This window comes from Choloepus didactylus, chromosome 7 (genome assembly GCF_015220235.1).
Source record: "Choloepus didactylus isolate mChoDid1 chromosome 7, mChoDid1.pri, whole genome shotgun sequence".
Classification (NCBI taxonomy): Eukaryota; Metazoa; Chordata; class Mammalia; order Pilosa; family Megalonychidae; genus Choloepus; species Choloepus didactylus.
Window position 1 is genome coordinate 79,716,142 of NC_051313.1, and position 17,387 is coordinate 79,733,528.

General features: G+C 39.6%; 1 protein-coding gene across 2 annotated transcripts in view; it reads right to left on the reverse strand.

Moving 5' to 3' along the window:
- The window catches only part of CD109 (CD109 molecule), a 243,344-nt gene that overhangs the window by 181,014 nt on the left and 44,943 nt on the right, over positions 1-17,387 (reverse strand). The window contains exons 1-2 of one of the 2 annotated variants that reach the window (XM_037844054.1): positions 9,013-9,229; positions 7,783-7,955 (exon numbers count right to left, since the gene is read on the reverse strand). In XM_037844054.1, coding sequence (XP_037699982.1) covers positions 7,783-7,955; positions 9,013-9,086 — 247 coding nt within the window. In that variant the 5' untranslated portion in view covers positions 9,087-9,229. Of the gene's footprint in view, positions 1-7,782; positions 7,956-9,012; positions 9,230-17,387 lie in introns of those variants that run through there. The other variant, XM_037844053.1, reaches the window with a different exon arrangement.

Here is a 17,387-nt window from a genome sequence, read left to right on the forward strand (position 1 = left end):
CCTAACATTGGCCTGCCAAAAGGAAGGTACCAGGTGCTCTTAAAAACAACTTTCCTCACCATTTATTTGCAAGCTCTTATCACTCTGGCTTTCAGATATTAATGCATGAATCATTTCTACAAAACTAAATACCCACAGACCTGCCCACTACCTACTTACTCCTACTCCCTCAACCAAATCTTCTGTGACCATTTCACCTTGACCTCTGCAAGGGAAGAAAGTTAAGTCATGGAATCTTCCTGAGAAAAGTGTAGAGTAGAAGAGAAAGAGCAAAAGCAGGATCCACTGTAATCTTTGCAAGTTTTGTCCCTGCACTGAGAGATGGGGACTTACAATTCTACTTTTTATTCAAACTGATAACCACAGCAGTAATAAAAAAAAGAAAACTCTACCCCATCCTTTCAAGCTTCAAGTGAGTCATATTACCCCCAGAAACAGCTCTCCTCTTCTCTTTTCTCCCTCAAGCAGTATCCCCCAGATACCAATGAAAGTACCAGCTCTTGCATTCTAATATCCCATAATTGAGCAGTGACGCAGTTTAAGGCACCACCAGGGAATATCTCAAATCCTGTGTTTCTCTTCAAATGTGCCACTACTTTTAACATTTATCCTCATTTCCTATAATGGGATGGCCAGATCTGTAAAAGTTAGAGAAAGGTAGATTACTTATGGCAAAGTTTTCCTAAAACACAACTTTATTCTTTATCTCAATTTTATACATCAAAATATTTCTTTCCTAACCCATTCTCTATTTCCCTCCAGTATCAAAGGAAAAAGTAAAGGTTGTTTTAAGGATAATCTACTCACCTGTGCTCCTGATCCCACCCATTCTTGCTCGTAAATTATCTACTATCTTTTGCACCAACTATTCTTATCAGCCATTGCACCAACCATTTCTACTGGGCGCTTTAAGAGACAATCTCATCTCCCTTCTCTCAACAAACTTCCAGAAGGACTGTGTACACTTTCTGATATTTTCTCATAATCCATTTATTCCTTAACACTTGGCTTTTGCTCCCAACACTTGACTTAAAACCATTTGCCTGAGGGTCACCAGAGAAGGTCTTTTCTCTGTCCTCAACTTTTCTGACCTTCTGGGATACCTGGCACTATTAAAATCTTCCTTCTTGGAACTCCCTCTTCCCTTGGCTTCTGAGACATTTCACCATCTTCAGTCTATTCCTGCCTCTGACTGCTCATTGTCTACCCCTTTCATTGATTTCATTCCTTTTCCCAAGCTTCTTATCATCAGGCTTGTGCTTTCCATAAGCTCTGCCTCTCTTGTGCATCTCCGACATTCCCATGACTTCAAATACTGTCTGCCTCTATGAAAATTAGGCCTTCAACTCTATCCCTGGCTACAGTTTCAAAACCATCTGCTGGGCATTTCCACCTGGATGTGTCTCTAAACTCACATCCAAAGCAGAACATAATTATCATTTTGGAAAACACACAAACCTCTCTGCCATTCCCATGACTGCCACACCCAGCCGTCAGCTCCACCCTCCAGCACACCCTTGCCTTCTCTAATGCCCTGGTATGTGAAATAACTGTTACCAGTAAATGCCAAGTAAGTCAGCAGAGGTGGGACATTTATGAATGGACATTTGTACGGCTCTGGAAATAAAAGGTAACAGTTGCCAGGCACAGGGTCACACACAAGAAGCACTGTTTACAAACCTCATTGAACTTTTTATGTAAACAAGAAATAAAACTTCTCCAGTCTTCTGCACTTTTGCTATTATATATTATCTTTCTGGGACCTCTAACCTCCCCCAATATCTTCCTTTCTCTTTTTCACCATCCCTCTTCCATTCACATTTCATGTACAGCAATATTCAACAAATAAAAAATAAACTGGGGAACTGCCAGTGAAGAAACAACTAGTTTAAAGCCCTCTTAACAGAACATAAAGGATCAAACAGCAACCCAGCCCAAGTTCATACAGGATCTGATTTCTGTTTCCACCGCAACCCTTTAGTGAGTCACTAGGACAATGACTCATTCAGGGTTAGAAAAGAAGCAGCACATGTTTATCCTGGAGTTTAGAGAATCTGCATATTCACTTTCAAATTCACCCAATCACTGATTCATAATCAAACCCCAACACATGTTTTTCCACCACTTAAAAATTAACACCAAAGCTTAGGGCTGGGGGCTACTTGAAATGCAAATACAGAAGTCAGAGAGAGGGGCCTCTCAGCTGCCAGGAATTATTAGCTTGCAAGGGTATGCCACTCATGCTCCAGCTCTGCGGTACTCCGTCAAGTAAAATTTGTGAGATACAAAAGGGCAGGGCTCACACTTTAATGTGAATCACCTGTGGCAACCACTTACAATACAGCTCAGAGTCCTGGACCTTACCTGTGTCTTGAGAGGAGGGCACGAAACTGCATTTTTAATAAGTACAATACACACTTTGAGGAACAATGAAATAGAATTTAATTTTAGAAAGATCTATGAGGCTTCCAGCCTCGTCCCCACCCCTTTCTCAGAACCATCAGTCCATAAAGAGCAATTCTGCCATGAGCGGAAAGAAGAAACTTGCACAAATACACAAGTAAGCATTTTAAACTCCTTAGTTAGCCTTATTTTGTCCCCTATCAGATGAATCAACTTTTGCAAATAGATCCTAGATTTTACACACACTTCTCCATATGCTAGGAAAGTTTCCTAGGGTATAATGGAAATAGCACTGGGTGGCAAATTTGAGGAACTACCCTCTGTTTCCTGCTCTGCCACCGATAAACCTTTTACCCTTGTGCGAGTCACTGAATACCAAGGGTCGGGCCTCCTCAGTCATGAAATGAGGTGACTGAATTGGCTTATCTCTGGGGGCCTTCGGAGCTCTAAATCCTATGATGTTCAAAGTAAATGAAGAGGAGTGCAGGCATTTCATCTTGTGGTGCTTTTGACTGAAATGAGATTTCATTCGATCTAGGACTAAACCACAGCAAGCAAATGTGAAAATAACTTTAGAGGATGATGACTGATACAACATTGCACTGTTATCCCAAATTGAAGTAGAACAAAAATATTTCATTTTCTTCCAGAAAGTGGAAAACCTTATGGTCTCTGGACTCAGAATAAATTTTAAATGCAGGCTTCACCATTTTACTAACTGAGCTAACTCAGGAAAATTAATTGTTCTCTCATGGCCTCAATTCCCTCATTTATAAAATGAAGATAATAGTGATAACAGATAAGATAATCTCATAGGAATGTTGATTTTAAATAATGCCCACAAAGTCCCTGGCACATGGGGAAACTCATTATTTAATACATTAAATCCCTTCATCCCATTTTCTCAACTTCCTCTCCCACCTAGTGATGTGCCTTTTATATAGTTCCCAGTTTAAGCTCATCCCAATGATTGGTTAATAATTGTCTTCAGACATGAATTGTTGCCACTCTCTTCTAATAACAACAGCTACTATTTTCTTGAACAGTTCCTTTGTGTCAAGCACTGTAAATATGTTAACTCAATCCTCACAGAAATGCATATAATGTGCATAATTGTATAAGGCAGAAACCACTATTTTCCAGATGACAAAGCTGAAGTCTGACGAGGTGATGACTGCTCCCAGCCACACAGCCATCAGCGGAAGGGCCAACACCTGCACCCGGGTAGCCTGGCATCAAACCCCAAGGACACCATGAATACACTATGGTCTTTTAACCTCAACCAGGTACCTGCTGAGATATATATATATATATATATTCCTATGTCTTCATTCTTGTGTGCTATATATATATATATATACTTATATATATATAAATATATATCTTCATATATATATTTAATATTTAAATATATTTTATATTTAAATATAATTCTCAAGTAGGTGCAGGTTTAGACTGAGTTCTATTGGCAAAGCTGCCTGTGAAAACCTGCCTGGGAGATCTGCCCACACACTACACTAATTAATCTGCTTTCATAAACACTATGGGACCATTTTGATCTATGAGTCATGAAATTTATATTCAGGAACTTTGTTTCAACCAGAAAGCCATCCTAACTGAACTGGATGTTTTTTTTTTTTTAAGTTTTTCAAATAATATCTAAAGTTTTATCTAAAGATTAAGAAATATTGATTTACCACCCTTAGTGGATCAAGATGGAAACAAAATACACTGTAGTCAATGTGAGAAAGATGGTGAGACAATAAAGGACAAATATACCACTAAATCTCCAAGATTTGGGGGCAAAAAGAAAAAGCAAGTTACTGAAGGACACAGGAACACTCATAGAGTATGTCTTACCACAACACCTCAGTGGAAAGGAGGAAGTGGTCGCGGTCCCTTCAGACCAATGGGCACTCACCAGGAGGGAGATACTCATCTGCAGAGGACCCAAATATTTCAGGTTTGGCATTTTCCATTCAGGTTTTATCTTAAATCAGGTTTACATGAAACCAGTGATAATGAATTCGTTAATGGCGGCTGAAAGGTTGTATTCTTTATCATTTGAAGCAAATCTTGCTAGGGAAAAATACTGAAAGATTACAAATGGAAAACTGCAAATTGTAAAAGCAGAAGGAACAAAAGCAGAAATTACGGTTTCAAAGACCTCAGAAATACTCTAATTATTCATGTACCTTAACAAATGAAGAGCTAGTTCTCACTTATGAACTGTGAATTAAAATGTTCCTAGCTTTTCTTTCTTGATTCAGCATGGAATTCCAGGGCAATATCACAATAAATAAGGGAAGATATACCAACCACTATGGGAAAAGACAAAGGAACAGATTCACCTTCTATCCAACAATATAATCTGACTTGATTTCAAATGCCAATAGCTGCTCCATCTTCTCTCCTCTGGTAATTATTACTATCATCTTTTACTATGTTTTGTCAATTATGTTTACTTAACTAAATCTGTTTTGCAAAGGAAGATAAGCTTCATGAATCTAGTTCCACTCACTGGAATTGCTGATAGTGCTGATGACAATGATGACAATGATGACGACGATGGTGGTGGTGATGGGGGTGATGGTGGAGATAATGAAAAGTACACTTCAGTATGTGAATCTCACCAATAAAGAAGCAACAACCCACCTTCACTGATGAACTTGGCAAAGTTGAATAGAAACACTTTTTCTGAAGGACTATTGTTCACCGAAAACAATCATAATCAATCCCCAATAAATGCAAAATTAATGTAAAAAAAAAAAGAAGAAAAGAGACTAACTATAATGTAATCAGTGCTGCTGACCTCAAGGGTGGGAATGTAAATAAAACTTCCCCTATATCTCTCAAATGAGTAAATAAACTCATCCCTGAGAACGATAACTATGATTCTGCATTTATTAAAGTATATTCTGCAATTCAAATGCTTTAGTTATTACTATTTCTGACATAGATTAAGCCAGAAATCAATTCTGGTTATAGGGAAGCAGTTCCCCCAAGGGATTTCTAAGAAGGTCAGGACTGCTGGAAACAAGCCACTCGGAAACAGTCCTTCTCTTACTCAGCTCTGCTAGGAGATAAATCTTTACTAAAACCAACCTTTTCTTAGAGGCTCTCATGAGAAAGTGATGAAACAATCAGATCTCAGATGTATTTATTTGTGTTTATGTGACAAGGGGAAGACAGGAAAAAAACTTGAATCGTATAAAGACACAGACACCACTGATTTAGAAATCCTCATTTATCTACATATTGTTACAACTGGAGAAGTCAGATAAAGAAAAGGATGTGAGTACAAGGAGGGAGAAATGTCTTGATCCTTAAGCTCTAATATTACAGGAAGCATCTGCTCTGAGAACAATAACTCACAGCCTCTGATAGAGTAATAGTCTCCTCTGAAAAACAGAGAGTGCTCTAGCAGTGGCATTTTCAATGAAATTAGTTGTCAACAGAGTCCAAAACAGCCTCTGAAAGAAACAGCTTTTTCCTTCTTTCTTTTTCAAAGACCCGGTTTGCTCCCAAGACAAGTGTTGTCCGACCTGGACTTCAGCACTTGAGCCTTCCCAGGAGCATATGATGGACTCTCCTCACAAAAGAAAACTCTGAATAAAGTTAATACAATAATACGAACCCTGGTGCTGATATTATTTGTTTGCAGACAAGGAAAAGAAGAGAGACTGATAAGGGAGACTGCAGATAAGCCAATGACAGAAGGAATTCTAAAGCACGAGTAGGCAAATGTTCATGCAAAGCCCCCAATATTTATCAAAATCACCCATGTTATTTTTGATCTCTGCATTGCAGCAAAACTGCCATACTACTAAAGCCAAAATTATAAATTCTTCATGGATAAATAAAAAGTAGAGCCACCTTAAGTATTGTCTGCTATGATTTAGTATTTCAATGTTTTCATTAGCCACTCTCATAAGCAAGGATTCATTCATTTTCAGAAATGATTGTTCAGTAATGAAAGTTGAGGTCTGCCCCCACATAAAAAGGAAATGATGCCTCCTGCATCTGCTTTTTTGATATTATTACTAATAATAATATTAACAGCTGCTGTTTATCGAATACCTAATAGGTACAAGATATTGACTTTAACTTGATAGCTGCCCTGAGCAGTAAGTTCCATTATCCCCATGAGCAGTTAAGTAACCTGCCCAAGGTTACCCAACTAGTATACCGCAGTGCTGAGATACAAAGGCAGATCTTAGCACTAACCTACACTTCCTCCTCTGCAGGAAAATAAGGCCTCCTGCTTCCCTGACATTGCTCCTACAAGGAACAAAGTGACCTGGTCCCTGCACACATCATCTCTTCCTGACCACCCATCCAACCAGTATCTACCCTGATGTAGATAAGCTTTGATTCATGATGGTGTTAACTTCTCTATGCTGGCACAGGATAAACATTTATATAATGGACTGTTGTGGAGTCCCATCCACCCTTTATTATGTGCCTTTACATGATTTTTGTAAAGTTAACTCAACATTATCAGAACTTATGCTTCAATTTCTGGCCTCTGACTAAATTTATCTAAACAAGCTTCTAGTTAACAGTGTTTAAATTTTGGCAGTAGGATTACAGGTCATCTGGTTCATTTCCTTTACTTCCAGTGTTTATCAAGTTGTACGCACTAAGCCTGTATTACTATTGCAATTCGGAAAAAATACAATAAACGTTAATTTTAATGAAAAAAAGTTTAAGTATTTACCCCACAAATACGATATTTTCCCTCATTCACCCAGTTTAATCCAGATCACATTAGAGCTCAAACTTGAACCAAGAGACAGTAGTTCTTTTACAAATGGCTCCCATTTTCACACTATTTTTCTTTTTCCTTTGTTATTTTAAAAATTAGGAAACATTCCATAAAACTGGGTTTTAACTGTGGTGTAGCTCTTTTCCTTCTCACCAGCCTATTTAGCAAACTCCTCTGCATGCAATAAATATGGCTTTGTTCCAGAAACTAGGTGTTAATTATATGCTGGCCTACATTTCCCAGCCTCCTTTGCAGGTAAGTATGGCCATTAGAAAATGAGCAGAAGGGAAATAAACCATTTCTAGGCTGGCCTATGAAAACCTCCCACATGAGAAACTCCACGCTTTTCCCCTGCAGACTTGGGAGCCACATGTTGATGATGATGGAGGCACAAAACGGAAGGAACCTGGTCACAGAATCTCCATTTGGAAGAGAACCCATGAACACCATTTCAGACTTTATATGGATGAGAATTAAAAGAGTATTATTTAATCCACTGCAAGTTTGGGGTTTCTCTGTTATCCTACGTAACACGTGGTTTTATTAACATATTCTACTTGTTACTGCAGAAAGGTAGGACTCGGTGCTGTTTATCTTGCTGTTTATCTTACCTTTTTCAAAGACCTCTTCTGCTTCCAGTATGGTGATGGTGATGTTTGACACCATTTTGCGCACCTCTGCCTTCACAGTGACTTCTGAGGGGCTGTGGTCCAGAAGCTCCACCCCTACAGTCACATTTCCTCCAGGCCTGATGATCCCAGGGGCTACCACCAGAAACCGGGGCCTAAAAAGTTCCCAAAAACAGAAAATCAAAGTTTCTTATCCAAACATCTCCATTCTTTCACCAGATAGTAAGACAGACTCCCTATACTGCGACAATTGCAGTTGTTAGTTAAATTGCTCCACTGCTCCATTTAGCAACTGCATTAAAATCTATTGAATCAACTTGAATTCAGTAATCATGAACCATTACTAGGGGAAGGCCTGTGTTATTATTTCCATTTTATAAACCACAAACAGCACAGGATGAGACACAGCATAAATGGCTTACATTGGGGCTTGCATAAGTTACTGGCAAAGTACAAGCCTCTATGCTGCTCCTTTACAAAGGACCTCATCCCAGCGTGATTTTTTTCTTGGTAAAAAAAAAAAGGAATTACTAGGATTTTGCCTGTTTCTTATTCAAACTTTATGCTTGGGCATCTGCCCAAGAAAAACGTCATCTAACCAATACCATTGATTGAAATATAGCAACTGAAGATAAATACCAATGGTGAAATTCCCAGGTGTAGTAATGCATAAAAGAAGTCAAAAAAAACAGCACTCTGCCCAAGGTTGAGTTCAATTGCAGAAACCTTTAGGAGTGAGGCACTTTCCATTTTTTGGAAGCTGTCATTAGTTATCTTCCTACAATGCCTGCACCTGAATCCATACTTCAGTTACCTCAGCCATACTTTAGCATTGTCAAAGTTGAGACACCATGTTTAGAAAAGATATGTCACAAGTCTTTGAGAAGCAAAGGTACGTTATTTGGGACCAAGAAGTTAAGAAGCAAAAAGCAGGAGAAACGTGAGCTAAAAATAAAACGACCTTCTAGAAAATAGTATGGTCAGCGAAGCGATAAAGCAACTTCATGGGTGGAGAATGTAACTGTCCCGTGGAGAAGCACACTGAAGCGACATATACTGAAGGCTCGAGGCCAGCGCCTGGCAGGGGACTGCCCCGCCCGCTGTCGGGTTCCCGCTGGCTGCAGCACAGCCGGCTGCAATCCGCCGCAGTCCCGGGCCCAGGCGAAACCAGCTCCCCCGCCGCCGCGCCCCGCGCGCTTCCCAGGCTCCTACCCTGGGGCCGCGGCCAGCGCGGCCGTCCACACGCAGAGAAGGTGGGCTGCTGGAAGGAGCGCCGGGGTCCGCATCTCGGCGGCGTCTGCCCAGGCGACGGCCGGCTGCAGCGAAAATTCGTGGGCTCCACGGGGTGTGGCTTCCCACCTCCTCCCTGAATTTTTTTCTCCTCGACTGGAGTTCAGCAATCTGAAATGGGCGCGCCTAAGAGTGGAGTGAGAGATCTAAATTGAGACAGGGCGTCGTGGCTCCACCTCTCCCACCCGCATCACAATGGCGCTTCTCCCAGCCCTGGCAAATACCGCAAAGCCAGGGGAGTCGGAGAACGGTCTCTGAACGCGGTCAGCCCAACCTGGCCCCGCATCCCTCCTCCCCGGGAAGAACAGAGGGCGCCCACTTCCCCGGCCCACCGGGTTCCAGGGGTTGTTTACACTAGCGCCCTACCAACGATGCCCAGAGTGAATAAACAGGCCCATCCTTGTGAGGAGAAATTCATAGCAGCTATGTGAAGTGGAAAAAAATCAATCATTGTCCTCCAGACTGTGAGTCAGAATTTTAGAGAAACGGCAAACCACAGACACACGCACACCACAATCCGTAAACGGGGGTGTATTTTCTGGGCAGTTAAATGTATATGAAGATAGGAGAAAAACTTTTTTTCCTAAAAGAAAATTGAGGTATCGTGTTTTCCTCTCCAGGAAAATGTGGTTTCTCGGCTTAAAAAAAAAAACCGAAAGAAAGTTCTGACACATGCAAAAGTTAGGTGTTGCTACTTCAGACTCTAAAAAACAATTGTCTGGGAAGATGCTTTTATAGGTTGGGCTGTCTCCACACACATTTGCTAAAAATAAAAAAAAAAAAAAGGATTTATTAGAACTGTAAAGCTCAGAGCAATTTGTATAAACTCCATTAGGGCCGGGGGAAGTGTTCCTTTCTGAAGGTGGGGTGGTTCTGGTGCCCAGCAGTTGTTGATCCCCAGGTCTTCACTGTCCTGACTTGTGTACAGCAACTTTCCCAGGCTCTTTGGCACTGCCCCATCTTCAGATGACTCAGGTTTCACCATGACTATGCCATAAAAGCAGTTGGGAACAGCCAGAGACTGTTGGAGAACAGGCACATTCGATCCCTGACAACCTAAACATTCTAATTCATGGAGAGAAGTTTTAGAGGGTGACATTTTAATATTGGACAAATGTAAAAGGAAAAGAGGTCAGCAAAGGGATGTCTCCTGGCAAAGCTATGTGCTAAATAACAGAGAAAATAGCACCTAGACGAACTGTGGTTTTTGGAGTCCAGGAACTTACTTTCCTCCCTTTCCTGTTCCACCCATTTTCACCCTACTGAACAGCTTGCAGACGTCCCTTATGTCCTGTCCTAAGAGCAGCCTATCTTTAGTGACCGACTTCCTGTCCAGGCAGGACTGGGCTTTGGACAAGTGTCTGAGTAGATCCTTGAGTGCAGACCCTGTCCCGGGCACAGCTGTTACTGCTGGTCTGGTCTCCCCCCACTATACCGGTTTATATACATTATATCCCCCAGAAAAAGCCATGTTCTTTGATGCAATCTTGTGGGGGCAGACATATTAGTGTTAAGTTGGAACGTTTGGATTAATCACCCAACTGTAGGTGATGACTCTGATTGGACAGTTTCCATGGAGATGTGGCCCTGCCAATTCAGCCTGGGCCTTGATTAGTTTACTAGAGCACTATATAAGCTCAGACAGAGGGAGCCAGCTTGCTACAGCCAAGAGTGACACTTTGAAGAATGCATAGGAGCTGAAAGAGGAGCTGCAGCTTACAGAGACATTTTGGAGATGGCCTTTGAAAGCAGACTTTTGCTCCATAGAAGCTAAGAGAGTACAAATGTCCCAAGAGCAACTAAGAGAGACATTTTTGAGGAGCTGAAGCCTAGGGAGGAACATCCTGGGAGAAAGCCATTTCAAAACCAGAACTCTGGAGCAGACACCAGCCACATGTCTTCCCAGCTAACAGAGGTTTTCCAGACGCCATTGGCCATCCTCCAATGAAGGTACCCGATTGTTGAAGCGTTACTGTGAACACTTTATGGCCTTAAGACTGTAACTGTGTAACCAAATAAACCCCCTTTATAAAAGCCAATCCATTTCTGGTGTTTTGCAATCTGGCAGCATTAGCAAATCAAAAACCCACCCTGTTGTTCAGAAGGGAGAACCAGGAGAAAGTGTAGGCTAAGTGTGGGGGTCTAAATCAGTGCTTCTGAAATAAATGTGTATGATAATCACATTAAAATGCAGATGCTGATCCAGCAGTTCTGGGTTGAGGCCCGAGATTCTGCTTCACTTCAGCAAACAGTGGGCCTCAGGGAGTCTACTGGTAGAGGCAAAGGTGGGGAGCTTTGATGAGAAAAGGAAGGTGGGAACACCACGAAAATTGTTTTCAAGCTTTCACTTCCTGTAGGTGGACCAATAACCTCAAGTTTCTTCTAGAGGCAAACAAATGTAAGATGGATTCCAAAATATTAATTGATAATGTTGCATTCAAGAAGACATACAGAAAGGTTTAGAACTGCCTAGTTATTTTATAAAATTAAACCCATCCAAATATTTAAATTGACTCAGTCTCCCTGTTTATGACTTCCTTCTCCAATACACACTTGTTGAAAGGTTTAACCACACAGTAGTCTAGGCATGGGAATATGCACAGAGATGTGGCTGGCACAGATATAGATGCATGCAAAGAATAGCTACTCAATAAATATCTGTTGAAAGAATTAATGACCTGAAAATGACCTGAACATCTAACAGTAAGATAATTGAGTTAAATAAATGATGGCATATCCATGCAAAGGAATACTGTGAAGTTATTAAAAATTATGTAGTGTGTTGCAGACATTGTCTAGAGACAAATATTTACAGAATGCTGTTGAGGGGAAAAAGTCTGTTTTATAAATAGAATTTAAATGTGGCTCCATTTTTATAAAAATAAAGTGTGTTTATGTATACATATACATTAGAGATATATACATTGAAGAAGGACTTGAAGGGTAATCACTAAAATGTTATTGGTATCCTGTTGATTACCTGTGTCTGCCAAGTTTTCTACAATGAATATATATTACTTTTTCTTTAAGAAGAAAACAGTAACAGTGATATTGTTTAAGTAAATAGTCTTGGAGAAGGAATCCTAAAAACTCTCTCTTGAATAAAATTAATGAATTTTTATACCAAAAATTATATATGTTTCTCCCATGAAAACTGAATGGTCTTTGGCATAAAAATCCCACACTGTTCCTATGTTCCTCCAAGCTGTCTTTAGGGTGGGATTCAATCAGAAAACCAGAACCACTATAAGTGAGACAGAACTTATGCAATTGTGGGAGCTCACGGAGCACTCCAGACAGGCCATTGCCTCTGCATATAGTGTTGAGACTAACACTGCTCTAAGTCAGCCAGCAGTAGGGGAGAAAAGCTAAATGTGAACAAGGACAAGGAAAAACCTAGAAAACAACAAGGAAAACTTCCAAGGGAGAACTAGAACCCACAAACACAACTGGAACCCACAAGGTCAAAATGGAATGCAAGTCTCCCTCACCAGCTCTAACTTCATTGTTATGAGTAACCTGCAGGAGAAACTGGTACCCTTCACCCAGAACTGCATACACACATGGCCCAGAGTTCAGAAAAGCTGGAGGAGGAGATCCTCTGGGAATTGAAGGAGCTACCTATAGATCACTGCCCCACACCCACAAAGTAATCTAATAGATCGGTAACAATACACCCAAGCCACCACCAACCTAGCAACCTGCACCACCCTTCAGAGAGTAAAAAAATATAGTTTCTGCTTTACTGCTGGCTTCCAAATCTCATACAAAATGTCTCTTCTGGGAAATACCAACTTAGAATCTTACAGGGAAGGGAATTCTGAGAAATTTGTCTCCAATCTAACTAAGGTGGTATAACACAAAGCCACTAAAGTCCACTCTTCATCAACGTGGCATATGTATGCACCCCTTTTTATGGTTAAATAAATATTTAGTATTTATTTTCAATTTTTAAAATAAATAAAATAAAGTTAAATAGTTAACTGACAAATAAAGACAATAGCAAATTCATGCTTTTGCCTAACATGATGCAACTATCCTTCTTACAACCAAAAGCATCTTAACCCTGTCTCCAAAAGAAGGTACGGAAGTCCTTTTATCCACCTCTGGATGTTGTTCTTGCCTCCTCTAGCTGAATCACATTCTCCCTTTGATAACCTGTAACATAAATATTGAGGTATAGGGTTACCACATCTTATGTTAGATGATAGGGGAATGGAGGCAGAAGGGAAAAACACAAATTTATTCATGCCAAAATAAGGAGGAAATGCAAACAATTATTATGACCCCTGTTTCTGCTACTGGTCATATGCTCACAGCTGGTATTTATAACTATCTTCTTCCACTACCCATTCTATATTCCCTTTGCCCTCAGCAAGCACCTAGGTTGGTCATGGTTCCTTGCCTGTTGGGGTAACCCAAACTTTCATTCCTGAAGGGTCTGGGCCCTTAGCAGTCATCCCTATGTTCTGTTATTGTTTTCTTTCGACTCTAATCACAGGACCTGGGACCACTAAGAGACACCCCAGGATACTCCTTACTCCCATTGTGTAGTGGCAACCCGTTGAAAATCACGGCCATTCAGTCATCCGAGCCAGTAGAGCAATGCCTCTGGCTGTAGATTCACTGGCATGAAGAGCCCCAAGTGGCCAGGTGGCATCTCAACTGCCAGCTTAACTGAACCATTGCACTGTCCCATATTAGAAGCACTCCTGTCTTGAGAACTGTGACCTCTAGACCAGCAAAGCCCACTGTTGGGGTGATGAGAAACAATAATTTCTCTTGCAGATCACTAGGGGTAATCTGCAATATACTACTACCATTTCCACCTCTTGATTCCCAGACAAGTAAAGGTGGCTTTGAAAGAAACAGCATGATATTGGGTGCTAATTTAGAGCATATACCACGTCCTAAAGTCTGTTGTTTCATTTTCACATATTCAAATTTTGTAATGTTACAAAAACATTATGTATGAAATTAATGTCTACTTGTATTTATCTATTTGAGAACTATTTAGATAGAATCATACACAAAACACCAGATTATTCCCTTAGAATCCTTTATACCCAAGGGAAAAAGGAAGAAATTCCTGTCACAAACTCTTTTTAGGAAGTTACTTGATAAGGACATATTTACCAAAACAATGAAGTAAGCCAAGAAAAAGGAAGACACAAATTCAGGAAAAAATATATTTAACCCCAGAAAACAATAAAAAGAGAAGTTCCAATAGGAAGAAGAATTCCACAAGTAAGGTCTCAAGGAGAAAAAAGGAGTCCTAATAGAATCAATAACATGATGGAAAATTGGGGAAGTAAATTGAGAATCTAACAAGGTAAATAGTGCAATAAACAGAAAGGGAGCTTAGAAAGTAAAGGGAAAAGAAAAAACTGAATAAGAAAGAAAGTATAACTGTAATTCATTCATTGGCTCTCAAGCAAGCAATAATTATATATTCAGGTTGATGTAAGCATGGTTTATTGATTTATAACTTTTAGAATCAACCTATTTACAAAGAAGATTTAATTACCATATTTCACCATTTGTAAACATGAATTTTTTCACATTTTTACATTTCTGATGCATCTTACACTCGGTGGTGTCTTACAGATATAATAAACAATACATTTTCTTTCTCGGTGATATGTAAAGTAAATAGTGTGTCTTACAATTGATGACATCTTAGATTTGATGAAATATGTGATTTATGGTATGTTTACTTAAGAGAATGTAAATAGTATTACTATTTACAAATGTAAAAAGTTCAGATGATAAAATTGATAAGGCTCTATTCAGGTTAACCAAGAAACAAAGAGAAAGGACACAACTTACTAATATCAGAAAAGGAAGAAAGGACATCACAACAGATCCATGGGCATTATAAGGGCAATAAAAGAGTATTATGAACAACTTTCTGCCCAAAAATTTGATACCATAGATGTAATGGATCAATTCCCTGAAAGACACAATATACCAAAACTCACACAAGGCATAATAGATGATTTGAATAGGCTATATCTATTAAAGAAATTGAATAGATAATTTGAATAGGCTATATCTATTAAAGAAATTGAATCAACAATTAATAACCTTCCAAAACATAAAGTATCAGGCCCAGATGGTTTCACTGGTGAAGGCTATGAAATATTTAAAGAACATATGATACCAATTCACCACATTCTCTTCTAGAAAATAGAAGCAGAAAGAATACTTCCTAATTCATTCTATGAAGCTAATATTATCCTAATACTTAAACCAAAGACATTGCCAAGAAGGAATTTATAGACCAATTTCTCTCATGAATATAGATGCAAATATCCCCCATAAAATTTAGCAAATTCATTCTGTCATGAATAAAAAGAATTATACACCATGGCCAAGTGTGATTTACTCAAGTTATGCAAGGCTGGTTCAACATTTGAAAATCAATTAATGTAATTCATCACCTCACCAGGCTAAGGAAGAAAAATCACAAGCTCATATCAATAAATACAGAAAAAGCATATGACAAAATCCAATACCCATTCATGATAAAAACTCTCAGCAAACTAAGAATGCAGGGGAGTTTTCTCAGCTTGATAAAGAACATCTACAAAAACCTTTAGCTAACATCATACACAGAAATTAGATGCTTTCTCCACTAAAATTGAGAACACAACAAAAATGTCTCCTCTCACCTTTTCTATCCACATCATACAGGAAGTCAAGGCTAATTCAAAAAGACAAGAAAAAGAAATAAAAGGTATTCATATTGAGGTGACGTCAAGATGGCTAGATAAAGCATCCCCCAGATAAGTCTCCTTTCAGAAACAACTAATAAAAGAATAAATCCTACTTGCTTGGAACTCTGGAGGACAAGGACAATACAGACTGGAGAAGGCATCTACAAATGCTGAGTCAAAAAAAAGTGAAAAAAAAAAAAAAAACACAAAAGAAGGTAGGAGATCTGCAACTTGGACTTGCCAGTCCAGACCCTCCCACTCACTTGGTCCCACAAGCTTAATAGTCACACAATGGCAGCACACAGTACTTCCTGCCATGGGCACAGACCACAGAGTCACTCACAGTAGTGAATTAGAATGCCATGTATATCCAAACACAGGTTACCAAGGCTGCAGAGACCAGGGTGGGACCCAAGTAGCTGGTGAGCATGTGCATAGAAAATGGTCCCCAGGAAACAAAACAGACCCACAATGGAACTGCTGGCAAGAGCTACACACACCCAACCCAGTCTCTAATTGCTGGAATACATAAATGAAAAAATAGATGTTTTGAACATTGACCTCATCTGGCTCCCTGGGGCAGAACACATTAATGTGGAAACAAAAGAGTCCTGTGGCAGAATTGGCAAACAGTGCACACATCCAACCTGGTCTCTAATTGCTGGAATGAAAAAAAAAGGAAGTTTTTGAATACTGACCCTATCTGGCTCCCTGGAGACGGACACCCTAAAATGGAAGTTACTGAAGGCAGAAAACATTCACAGAAAAAAAAAGGAAAACTGAACTGCTGTAAGGCAGGACAGGCCCAGGACTGGTAAATATAATGAAGAGGGTATACTGAATGAGGGAGAGCAGTTGAGCAAATCATAGGAGGTGGGGAGAAAATTCTGCACAAACAGCATAAAGAACAGATTAGAACTCCCAGAGAAGGAAGAGAGGAAAGGAAGCCTTCTCCTGGAAGTGAAACAACTGCACAAAAAAGGACAATAATAAAAGTTGCATTGCATTTCCAGGGCAAGAAACAGGTGGAGAAGGTGTAAGAAAATCTGAACAGTTAAACAATGACTTCTCTAAAGATTCAATATAAGCTTACCAAGCATGTAAGAAGAGCCTTAACACACAGCCAATCTACAATAAAATCCCAAGCAAGAGTGAGAACTGACTTTCAGAGTTAGCCCAGACATCAGCAAAAAATTACAATCATACTAAGAAACAGGAAGATGTGGCTCAGTCAAGAGAACAAATTAAAACTTCAGATGAGACACAGACTTTGAAACAGAGAACTTGAAAAATATGATAAATGAACTACACCTAACAGACATATACAGAACACTCCACCCCAAAACAGCAGGATAAACATTCTTCTCAAGTGCACAAGGATCATTCTCCAGGATAGACCACATGTTGGGTCACAAAACAAGTCTCAATAAATTTTTAAAAATTGAAAGAATAATTAGGGGCTGATAAGAGCTTTGGGATGTTATATGTTATGATAATTGTTTAAAATTGAGAGTGATGATAATTGTACAACTTAGTGAACATAATGTGAGATACTGAGTGTTTACCCTGGACAGAATA